General features: G+C 44.4%; 1 protein-coding gene across 1 annotated transcript in view; it reads left to right on the top strand.

Annotated features, from left to right (window-relative positions):
- The first annotated feature begins 3174 nt into the window (after positions 1–3174).
- The window catches only part of DNAJC11 (DnaJ heat shock protein family (Hsp40) member C11), a 66845-nt gene continuing 57613 nt past the window's right edge, over positions 3175–12406 (top strand). The window contains exon 1 of the mRNA XM_004425536.3: positions 3175–3309. Coding sequence (XP_004425593.1) covers positions 3238–3309 — 72 coding nt within the window. The 5' untranslated portion in view covers positions 3175–3237. The remainder of the gene's footprint in view (positions 3310–12406) is intronic.

The following is a 12406-nucleotide window of genomic DNA, read 5'->3' on the forward strand; positions in this document are numbered from 1 at the left end:
GCCCATTCTTAGACGTTGTCTTCAAACCTAAAAATAAGCTGAACAGACACTTCGGGGGAATTCACAGGGTGTTAATAAGAATTAGGTGTAATAGGATTGCCGAGTAACACTGGGTACCAGTTGAAGTCAGATAGCGTCAACTTTGTATTCTCCAAGACTTTCCGCTGCTACTTTTAACAGTCTGGGAGGAGTGCAGAAAGGCAGATAAGGGAGACAAGCTGAACTGGGAATAGATATGCTGGACAGTGCCAGAGGTCAAAAGATTATGATATCACTGAATGGTCGAGAAAGCAGATTGGAATGGGACTCCAGCTGGAAGCTGATGGATTAGGATGGATTAGCACATAGGAAACAAGGACCTAAAGTTGCCAACAGCAGGGAAAACCAGTAATACGGGCATGATGGATGGATGACATTGCAGGTAGAATGCTGAGTTCCAAAGGCAGAAGCTCTGAATTGGAGATTTTGGAGATGCGTGCTTTATCAGGATGGTGAGGTCTACAACTGGCAAGTCCCAAGGCCTCTAGTCTATCACTGCACTACTGCCCATGTCTCCTCTACCACCCAAGGCTGCCTGTGGGGCTAGGCTCTTCAGTCTCTCTGGACAGCTGTCTCAGCACAAGCCTTTCTCTGGGTGACTCAACTCTTCTGCAATTATCACCTTGACTAAAGATGTCAATGACAAGTTACTGAAATGCTGAGGGAGGAGATAACATCAAGAAAATTTAATTCTTGAGTGCCTGAAGATTCTTCCTTCTTTTCTTTAGCTAAGGATTTTTTTTTCCTAACTCCTTAACAGGGTTATCAGAGCTCATGAGGGAAAAGGGAGAACAGGCTCTGAATGGCAAACAAGCACTAAATCCCAATCTGGACTCAGTGAAAAGAGAATAATAAAAAGATTATAGGTAATTTTTCCTCCTGAATTATAGAGAAGGGGTGGGATTCAGCCCAACAAAACGGACTGGGTCAGGCTGCTCACCTCCTATCTCAGGAGTATTACTCAGGAAAAGGGGAAAGATTGAAGGGTTTCCAGTTGAGGTTGCCAGAGGCTGCCAAGAAAAGTACAGGACACCCGGTTAAATTTGAATTTGAACTTCCCGAGTGGCTGTGCTGGGAGGCCAAACGTTCTGAAGTCATTCTGAATATGAATGATGGTGGAGGTAAATGTTCTTATGTTGACTACTAAAATGAGAGAATTCACTGTTATATAGACACATATATATTTATATAAAGATATTCCCTAAGTACATTAGGCTTTGCTTTACAGCTAAGTTACAAATTGCCTTGCAGCTTTACCCAATAAAAAGAAAACAAAAGTGCAAGGCAGTGACTTAACGTCGGGGAGTTTTGTCAGTCGCCCTGGTGTGAGGAGTTTATTGGATGTGTGTGTGTTAACCTAGGAATTTGCACTGCTCCTGGTTTACCTTATTTTGCCCACTATAGATTAGGGTTTTTGGACAGGAGCAATGAAAGAGCCAATCTCCAAAGTAAATATATTCTCAGGCCTGTGGTGTATCTAAGTTTATTCTCCATTTGTCACAACCACTTTCTAAGTAACCATAATGCAAAATATCGTGGGCCCAAGAGAGGACAAATGCAGAGCGTCCCTGAGTCACTATTTATTTTGTTTGAGTGGTGATAAAAACCAGGTCATTCTCAATCATAGAAACACAGACCTGGGCGTTCTGAAACATATGTTATGTTCCGTTTATGTAATTTCTAGAGGCAGTGTTTTCCAAAGCAGAGGAAGGATGGCAAGGAACTCCTCTACCCAACTGAGCATTATGGCCCAATTAATGTCTCCAAACCTAAGGAAAAAAGGAATGTCTCAACATCGTAGTTTTTCCCCCAGCATCTCTGTGAGAAATTCTTGAAGACCAGCAAATGCCAGCATGCAGTTTAGCCCTAATCACTGCTCTGCAAAGGAGAAAAAAGGAAAGACCATAAAAAATTGCTGGAATAGCTGATGGAACATGAGTATCTGTGAAAGCTATTGTGGGGAAGCCTCACACAGCTAAGGAAATTGCTCTTAATTTACAACCTGGGCTGACAGTCTGTTCCAGACTGATTCAACACTCCTGAATAACCCTTCTCAGCACACCTAAGTGTCTGATGCCAAAAGATCCTAAGAGGGCTGGGCAACTTGGAAGGGACCATACACGGGCCCAGATGGTGCACATCTGGCCAAAAATTAGGAAGAGAAAGAAATCAGCTTCTCAAATCTACAGACAGGTGTTTGGGGCTTCCCAGGAGACCTGCTTAGGAAGGGCAGCAAGGTTGGTTGTAAACTGATGGTTATGTAAAGAACAACAAACGTTCCTGAGAAACAATGAAGAATTGGTACAGATCAGCAAGAACCAAACAGGTGGCAAGAGCGTGGCAGCCCTGCTGTCCACCTTCTCTTGATAACTGCATCATTTCGAAGACGTTTAAATTATTTAGATGATTGTAACCAAGACATCTTTAATAATGCACCAAACAGCAGGCACTAGGTTGAAATCAATTAGACTTCACCGCTAAATTATAGGGTAGAAATTTACAAGAGAACGGCTCTGCGATCGGGGCTGTAGGTATATATGCCTGCCAAGGAATTATATTAGGAACCAAATGGGTATTGCCTCGTCATTTAAGCAGCAGAAAAATCGCCAGGTCCTCCTAAATATAGGGCAATAATAAAAAAACGAGAAACAGGCCCGTACTCTGGGCAAGGTTCTGGATGGCAGGAGAAAAGGCGAGGACAATGGAGGCAGGAATAAATCCTATTCTGGAGGTTTCCTGTGCAACGACAAGCCAGCAAGTCGGGCCACTAGGAGCCTCCCGCCAGAGTGGGTGTCAGGGTGGGGCTATTTCGGATCCGGACGCATCCAGCACCGGGGGTCGTAGGGCGAGACAGGGAGGTGTCACAGGGGCCCGTGTCTTCAGCGCCCAGAGGGTGATGACCCCCAGGTGTGACTGCAAAGGCGCCCTTGCTAGCCCAGGCAAAGCCCTACGGCGGCCCGGCTGGGCTTTACGTCCGGCGGCAGCACGTGGACCAGCCCGAGCCCAGCGTCCCGCCCTCGGCCGCGCGGGGGCGCAGGGCGCAGGCGCGCTGCTACCGGGCAGGGCGGCGGCGACGCGACTCCGGGCCGCCAGGGGCCGCTGTGGCGCAGCCGCGCCGGCCTGCGTCGTCGGGGCCGCGGATCGCCGGTCCCTCTTGAGCACGGCCTTGCCGGTTTGGCGGGGTGAAAGGTTGGGAAGATGGCGACGGCCTTGAGCGAGGAGGAGCTGGACAATGAAGACTATTACTCGTTGCTGAACGTGCGCAGGGAGGTGAGGCCTGCGGCGGGACGCCGTCGGGGCTGAGGCCGGGCCCGGTCGTTCGGGAGGGGCGGGCTGGCGGCGACCGCTTCGTCCCCGCCACGGGCGGCCGGGGCCCGGCGAGGAGGCCGCGTGACCCCGCCCGACGTGCGCGACCGCCGGCCGACCGGGCGGTCTACACCGCCCGGACCCTTGCGCCGGGAGTGTCCCTGCCGGCCTCTGCCCCTGCTCTCGGCGGCACTTGTGCCGCATGCGCTGTGTCCAGGCAAGGCCAGAGGCCCCCGCACCTACAGGAGGGAACAGGGTCCCCGAGATGGAAGCTACCGCAGTGGGGTTCCCAGTTCTCCCGGACCCGGTGCCACGCTCAGCTCTCGCACCCGCTCTGGTTGGGGGCTGTGTCATCTCCCCTCGGCCGGCAGAATGGGAAACTGAGTCTCAGACACCAAGGTCAAGGGCACCAGAGAACCTCCCCAGGGGTCTGTCGGCTCCCCGAGTCTTCTGTGGGGATGTCCTGTCTCTGAAGTAGTCCAGGCTTAGAGGCACGTGTTTTGTGCCTTCCTTTCTCCTGACCGGTTGTCCAGAAATTGAAGGACGAGCCTCCCGGACATCCAGCCTTAATTCGGAGGTCGCAGAGTAGGAAGAATCTTTAAAGCCAGAAAAGAAGTAGCGTGCCAAGCACGGCCTCAGCATGCGCCTCCGTTTCCACACGCCAAGTGCTTATACCCTGTTTCCTCACTGAATAAAATAGTAAGAGAGAGCCTCACACTGTGTCTGGCACGTAGTAGGGGTCCAGTAAATTTCCTTTCTTGTTGACTAGTCTAGTTGAGATCAGCGGGAAGGGCAGGAAGGCTTCCAAGATCAGGTCGTAAGGTGGATCGTTTATCTCTAAGCTGCTGGGTTCAGTCCTCCCAGCCCTGCCAGAGAATCCTGAATTCCATCTCTCAGGTTATCTAGTGATCAGAACTAGCCAAGTTTGGCTGTCCTAGGCCAAGTTGGTCAAGTATGCTTTGTCAGTCAATATTGGGCTGCATGTTGCTATTAGCTAACGTTTTTTTTTGAGTGCTTACTTTGTGCAGGGCCACCGCACTGAATGAACACTGTATATTGTGTTATCTCGTGTAATTCTCACCTCAGTCCTTAAGATAGGTATTATGATAATCCTTGATTTGTAGTTGAGGAAACTGAGGAATAGAGAGATTAAGTGACTTGCTCAAAGTCACACCACTAACAAGTACAAGAGCCTGAATTTGGCCCCGGGCAGTCTGACTCTGTGGGAATTTGGGGAATTGCAGATCTTATTAGGCTGCCAAAGGGCACCTGGAGGTTCTTGTTCTCAGTTTGTAACTAATCAACAATAAGTCTTTGGATAAATCACTTTTTTGGCCTTCAGTTTCTTTCCTTTTAAATGAGGCTGTCTAACTAGTTATTCTTTATGTGTTCTCCAGTTCTTAGAAGCAAAGCAGTAAATGAAACCAGCTTTTCTGAAATCAGCCTTTCTTTTCACTCATTTATAATTATCAATAATTGAGCAGCCATTTTCCCATTTACCAGGCTTACTGAATTTTGGGCAGTTGCAGATGATCAAAAAGATCTAGAATAGTAGGCTTGGCCAGAGTCCTAGGTAAACATTGGTCAAAGGTATACCTTGAAACTGTGGGAATTTTAGGGCTTGTCATTGTTCTTGGACTGATGGGTGGGAGCCAAAGAAATATTTCTTAAAAAAACATTTTAGTTCTCCCAATGAGTGAAGCCACTGCCCCTATGAAACATGACGCCTTGCTGAAGTCAGTTCGTGTTGCCTTTGTCAGCAAACTCAGTAAAATGTTATCAGGTGTGATGTGCAGATTTTATCTTGCAGGGTTCTCCTAAAAGAGAAATGTTGAAGATAATGTCTGCACTTGATATGTACTAGAGGTTTTCTGTGAAATCAGAAATCAACCTGAAATTGAAATAACATTATTTAGTTGGAGGAAGAGGAGAACTAATCGTAATTCTTACATGGTTTGTTGGGAGAAGATAATAACACCTGTTTAGGTGTTTGCTGTCAGTTCCACATCTTGATGCTATGTAAGTGTAAGTGTAGGAGGTGAGATCTTCCCACCACTACTTCAAAGAACTTTCAAAGAGTATCCTCAAAACTCTGTGTTCAGGAAGCTGAGACTTTTCCCTAGGAATCTCAGATGGAAGCTAAAACCAGGGAATTTTATTTAAAAATTATAGGCCTGATACCTAATTGTAACAATTGGAGTGATAGAGAAATGTCAAAAATCAGCTTAAGAATCTCCTTTCCCAGGTTTTTAACTTTAAAATATTCCCTTAAATTGTATTCCAGAGAGTGAAGCAGGCAGCTAGACAAGACCACCAAATTCTGCTCTAAACAAGACTCATGATCTTTAATGATTCCCTTTCTCTAGTGTTCTGAATTTCCTGTCTTCCTGTTTACAGAATGGAGCCATCTGCCTGCCACACATTGAGGGGAGGGAGTAATTTATCGTTAACTGGCCACACGGAAACCAGGTTGGCATCTCTGGTTTAGTGTTATCAGATGCCTAAAATCTAACTGATCTGAGATTCTGAGATAATTTTCCAAAATTTATTTGAAGAAAGGATTCCTTAACAGTAAATCAGAGTGAAATTTTCTTGATCTTTATACTTTTTATATAAAGACATTTTAAAGATTTTATTTATTTATTTATTTTTCCCCCAAAGCCCCAGTAGATAGTTGTATGTCATAGCTGCACATCCTTCTAGTTGCTGTATGTGGGACGCAGCCTCAGCATGGCCGGAGAAGCGGGGCGTCGGTGCGAGCCCAGGATCCGAACCCGGGCCGCCAGCAGTGGAGCATGCGCACTTAACCGCTAAGCCACGGGGCCGGCCCAAAAAGCTGGTTTCTTTTTTTTTTTAATTTTTATTTATTTTATTTTTTTTCCCCCAAAGCCCCAGTAGATAGTTGTATGTCATAGTTGCACAGCCTTCTAGTTGCTGTATGTGGGACACTGCCTCATCGTGGCCGGAGAAGTGGTGCGTCGGTGCCCGCCCGGGATCCGAACCTGGGCTGCCAGCAGCGGAGCGCGCGCACTTAACCGCTAAGCCACGGGGTCGGCCCTAAAGACATTTTAATTAAGACATTTTAAACCTAATTTTTTCCTAAATAATGGAGACTAATTCCTACTTTATCAGTGTTGTACTACCTTTGAAAGAGTTTCATTTTTACAGGGTGTCATTCAGCAGTGTTTATAACCTGTTTTAAGATCTCTAGTCCCAATCAATTTAGCCTTAAACGAGCTAGCCTCCTTTTCAAATTTTAAACACTTTTGAAAAAAACAAAGTTAAGTAAAAAATAAACTTAAGTAAAAAAGTTTTTTTCTTGTAATCCATGTATGGAGGTCAGTGTCCTGGGATCTTCATACTTCGATAATGGCCCTGAAACTAGAAATGCAAAATCATCACCTACCAATAAAAAGTTTTCCCAACGTCCCTGTATTTTCATTCTTTCCCTGTTATGGGGTACATTGTTCTTTCTACAGTTTTTGGTTGTCTGGTTTCTCTGGGTCCAGGTCACAGCCACAGAGTGGGGCTAAACATTCAAGTTTAGGCTGCAGGTGGAAGGAAAGGCCTAGAGTAGTGGAGGAAGGGCCACTGGTCACTGTCAGGACTGACCTGGGGGGACAAAGTCACCCAGTTCTCCAACCAGAATGACTCAGCCATCTGCAGAAATTGAGTGCACACTCAAGTCCCAAGCAGTGAAGTGCTGTGTGTTTATTCATTCATTGCTTATCTAACCTTGTGATGGGCAGGTAATTTAGTCTTAATGAGGGATATAAAGATGAGTCTGAAAAGGTCATTCCTTCAATGAGTTTCTTGTGTACTACATTATGTTCAGAGTTTGGTATTCATAACAGTGACCCTACTTAAAAATGTTTGCATTGGGCAAGTAGTGCTAAGGCTTGATTGTCCAAAAACCTAACTGATCCAGATGATCACATTCCTAAGGTGTCCTGTAATTGAAGAGGCTGGGGAGCACGGTCATTAAGTGAGAAGTTTCAGCCCACACTGCCACTTGGGTGACCTTGAACAAGTCATTGAACCTCTCAGTCTCGTTTATCTGCAGCAGTACTTCCTAGAGTTACTGAGAGTAGACGGAGGCAACACTAGGGCTTTGCAACCAGAGAGTCCTGTATTCGGATCCCAGTACTATTCTGGGAGTTTCTAGGCTAATAGTTTAACCTTTTTGCTCTCCGTTTTCTTTGATGTTGAAATGTAGGTAACAGGTGATAATGTATTAAGTACTTACTGTGAGCCAGGGCGTTGTATTTTGGAGTGTTGCAGTGTACTGAAGATATATATAAAGTGCCTGGTGTAAGTGGGTGTTCAGTTAATATTTATTATTGTTCTTGAATTTTGATAAGCATGGGGTTTTGCTTATTTAAAAAAGACATACATGTACGTAGAAAGCTTTGGTATTCTTCACCCTGGCTAAATTTGCTGGCCATCTATGGTATTAATAAAAAACAGTGCCAGAATTTATGCTAAGGACTAGGTTATGAATTCCCAAACCTTTCTTTGCTCTTTCTGTTCAAAATACTGAGTTTGTTCTCTTCAAAAGATAGTTCTCTCTCTGAACTCTGCTGTCTGCAAGGGCATGCGTCTGACCTGGGGGGCCGTGGTTCCTGGAAGCTCGGTCTAAGTGTGGGAGTAGGGTGCAGAGCCAAGAGATAATCGAAAAGGACAGTGTCTGGGGTAAAGGCAGAGTATGACCCAAAGATAGAGTTGTTGTGAGCTGTCAGCTTTGCAGGGGCCAGGCAGGGAGAGGAGGACCTATCAGAGGCAAAGATTGTGCTGCTGGCGACAAGCCAGAGCATTGGCGGGCAGGAGGGTGCCCAGGTGGAACTCAGAGAGGCTTGGGGAAGGAGGGTCTTGCCTGTGGGTGGGGAGGGAGCTGTTAGGACACCCAGCTAGTTCCAGCGTCATCTTAATGTGATTAGCAAACACCGTGAGGTTAAATTTAAAAATGTGTTTTCTTTAATGAACCATAAGCTAGTTATTACCTTTCTGCTTTGGGCATTTCAAACAATTGCTTCTTGAAATTTTAATGCTCTAGTTCTGCATTATCTGCCAAAATACCTCTTTTTTTTTTTTGCTCTCTCAAAGAGAATTCAATTGAAAGCTTTTATATTTGCTGTGAGTTCAGTAATAAAACAATGGAGAAGAAAATATGGGACATTCAAGCAGCATGTTTTGCTTGGCTATGGAATTTTAGTGTTTACTTTTATTAAACTGTCCTTTTAATTTTACTTATGTATTTTATTTATACCCTATCTTGTTTAAGAAAGGATTCAAGACAACTAACAGAGATGAATAAATAAAATAGCATAAATGTTTAAAAGGGGGCACCAAAAAAAAAAAAAAGACCGTTGGGAATATTGCTGCTTTGTTACCACTCTTGTGGCACATGCATTATACGGATCCCACTCCCTTGAAGAAGCTCATAGCTTGAAGTGGAACCTACTCCGAGACGGAAGCGTGCTGGCTGGATCCTGTTTGGCTCTTGGAGTGTTGGAACCACTTCTGCATGCGATGAGTGCACAGTGTTCCCTCCCTAGTTTGCAGGAGCCAGAACATTCTTCAGTAGTAAAATGCCAGCAGACATCAATCGCAAGAAGTCTGCACAAGTGGGCAGAATATAACAGATGGACATGGATGAGAGAAAGTATAAGGTCAGGCTTTTAAAGAAAAATAAGCCAAACTCTTGATGTGAAGATAGGATCCAAACCATCAGTTTTGACCCAGAAAGGAACTTGAGATCATTTCCCTAAGACTCTGGCCTTTTTATTGACTTGTGTCTCAAGGGCACCAGATAAACATATGGACATGACCAGGAAGAGAAATGAAAACAAAATTGCACAGTGATAGGAAAACATTCCTAAGCCTTTAGAATGACCTCTGACCGGGAATCAGAATTTCTGCTCCTTCGGCCCCTTGGTTCTCCCATGCTGCTGTCAGCAGAGATGCACTGGAGGCGGGTTTCCCCTCTGCCCTATAAACCTTAAAGGTGACCTGCACCCTGCCTTTTTTCTTTTATAGTGTTTAGAGTTCTGTCATTACTGATTGCCTAATCCTTTTTTGAACTTATATTGCCATCTGGGGGGTAATGAGTTCTGTAAATTTTGTAAGTTTTTTCCTTCTAAGTAGAACACAAATTTTAAAGGTTATTCCTAGTTGTAGAAACTTGGAATTGTTTGATCAACCTCCTGTTTAGCTTTTGTGACTTATTCATGATTTGCTTGTTTCTCTCTTAAGCCCACCTTTCCAAAGTGAAGAGTCCTGAAATGGCTATAGGAGGCTGACTTCCAAAATCGTGTGAACTATAGTGTGTCCACTTGACCCCTACACTCATCGAAAGTGTGGTGAGCTCAGGGGTTTTGGAAAAGGAAGCCACTGAGCCCAGTGTCTTGCATGTGAAGCACCTATGAGCATTTGTTGGTCATTATTTGAAAAGACCAAAGATGGTGGTGGAGTTGTGAAAGGGGTTGGTGGCTTAAAGGGCAAAGCCCTTGAAGTCAGCTCCCAGTTTGACTTTCCAGCAGCCTGATCTGGGGCAAGTTACTTAACCTCTCTGAGCCTGTTTCTTCATCCGTAAAATCCAGATGGTAATTTTACTGTCATAGAGCTGTTGGCAGAATTAGGGGAGAATGCATATTAGTGCTTAGCATAGTAATGGGAATATTATTATGTAAAGTAAATGCCAGTATATTTTTATTAGTATATTGAGCATAAAAGTTAATAAGGAATGCTCTTATTGATTTGTCCGAGTTCTTTATATAATTTGGATGAGTCCTTTGTCTGATAGATGTACTGTATCTCTTCCCTCTCTGTGGGTTGCCTTTCACTCTCATAAGGGTATCTATTCATAAACCGAAGTTTGGTTTGAGCCAGGCTACATAAGTTATTGATTTCTACAGCTTTTGGGTCAGGGGTCCATAATCAGGTAAACTCCTTCTCCATCTTAGACAAGTCATTTAATCTCTTTAATCCTCACTGTTTTTATCTGTAAAATGGAGGTTCTAATACCGACTTCAAGACGGTTTGTATTTAAGTATTTAATGAGGAAATATCAGTGGAGGTATTTTGTGCTATAAATCTGTACAAATGCATTTGTGACAACATTGACAAGCTTGAAATCTCCTTCGGCTTCTGTGATGCTCTCTTGGTCCTCCTTTCTCACCTTGCCAGGTGCTCATTCTCTGTCCTTAGAATTTCCACAGGTTCAGTCCTCATGAACTTGACTGTTTTTAAAATGTCTTGCTTGGGCCCTGCATCTCTATCTGCCTTCTGGGCATTATCCTTAGTTGTTCAAATTCACCTTCCCTGCAAGCCTCGCTACCTCCCAGTTTCTCCCTAACCCATGCATTCGAGCCAAAAAAACCTGGAATGCTCTTTGATTTTTCTTCTCCATATAGTATTGAGCCGCTTTCGACTGACTCGTAGATCCTCTCGGTCCATGAATCCTCTGGACTCCAGCGGACTGATCCCTTCATTTCCATTTCGACTTCTAGGCTGCCAACTGCCCTCACAACCTCAACCCTACATTTCTGCTGTAGTTTTCTCCAAATCTCTCTGGTTTTGATTTTTGTCAGTTTTAGTCAGGCTATATGATATTAATATTAATAAACAGTACTGATCATGTTATTTCCCTACCCAGAAACCTTTTACGACTTCCTGTTGTTTATTGGGTAATGGTCAAATTGTTGGCTCTATTTTTTTTTTTTTTTTTTTTTGGTGAGGAAGATCAGCCCTGAGCTAACATCCGGTGCCAATCCTCCTCTTTTTGCTGAGGAAGATTGGCCCTGGGCTAACATCTGTGCCCATCTTCCTCTACTTTATATGGGACGCCGCCACAGCATGGCTTGACACACGGTGTGTCGGTGCGCGCCCGGGATCTGAACCAGGCAACCCCGAGCCGCCACAGCAGAGCATGTGCACTTAACTGCTGCAGCACCGGGCTGGCCCCTCTTGGCTCCCTTTTTAAATCCCCTTATAAATTAGATGTTTTATATATTTTCTGCCTACCTTGTGGTGATGTTCTGCCTTCTTTGACTGCAAGGCGAGCTCCACGTGGTCAGGGACCGTGGCTGTCTGGCTCACCATTATGTCCCTAGCACAGTGCAGGCACATAGCGGTACTTACCAAATGTTTACTGAATGAATGAGCAGGTGGATGGATGTCTAAATTAATGTCTTGCCTACTTCCTGCCTACTAATACTCCATTACTCTTGTCAGTTTGGTCATTGTTCTGTCTCTCTGTCCCCAACACTGGCCTTTTTGCTCAGGAAGTTCTTTTTCCCTGAAATGCCCAAGCCTGTCTTAGATACCGAAACAAATCAAAATCTACCTTTTGCATTCCCATTTAGATCCCACTGCCTCCATGAAGCCTTGTTTGTATTCTGATTGCCCTGAACTTATTTCTGCACCATTAATATTAGCATTTCTGTTTTATATTGTTTAATTAAATCTATGTATGGGGTTTTTTAGGGAAAACACACATACACACATTCCTAGTTTGTAATCTCGTGGGCTGGGACCATATCATATTTCTTTTGTACTTCCTGCAGTACTTAGAACAGGTTGGGCATTCAGTAATTGTACTGACTTGAAGTGATAATGTATTTGCTGACGCCATACTCCCCTTGTCTAGGTGCATTTTACTTTGTGGAATGCCTGTCGTTTTTGAGGATAACATTGCAATTTTGGCAACAAATCATTCTAGAAGACTTTATTGGAAGGAGTTAATCAATTATCAGTTTGGTAAATCTATATTTTTACTTAGGAAAATCATTTAAAGTCAGGTACAAGAGGAAGAGAGCAAATTCGAACAGATGCCTTTACGCTCAGGCCCGGAGTAAGCCAAGGCCAGTGGAGACTCAGTCCGAGACTGAAAATCATGCTAGCAGAGGCAAGAATGGCTTTCCCTGCTGGGCTTGTCCTTTTCCATCTGGCAGATATTGATTGTCTTCCTGATATGTTTCTTCATCTCAGGGGGAAAAGGTTACTTGTTTATCATCTTTTGTACCAGCACCAGTAATGATATTTGTAAAAGTAAATAAGTTTC

Source organism: Ceratotherium simum, chromosome 22 (assembly GCF_057802395.1).
Source record: "Ceratotherium simum simum isolate JZ-2026a chromosome 22, ASM5780239v1, whole genome shotgun sequence".
Taxonomy (NCBI): Eukaryota; Metazoa; Chordata; class Mammalia; order Perissodactyla; family Rhinocerotidae; genus Ceratotherium; species Ceratotherium simum.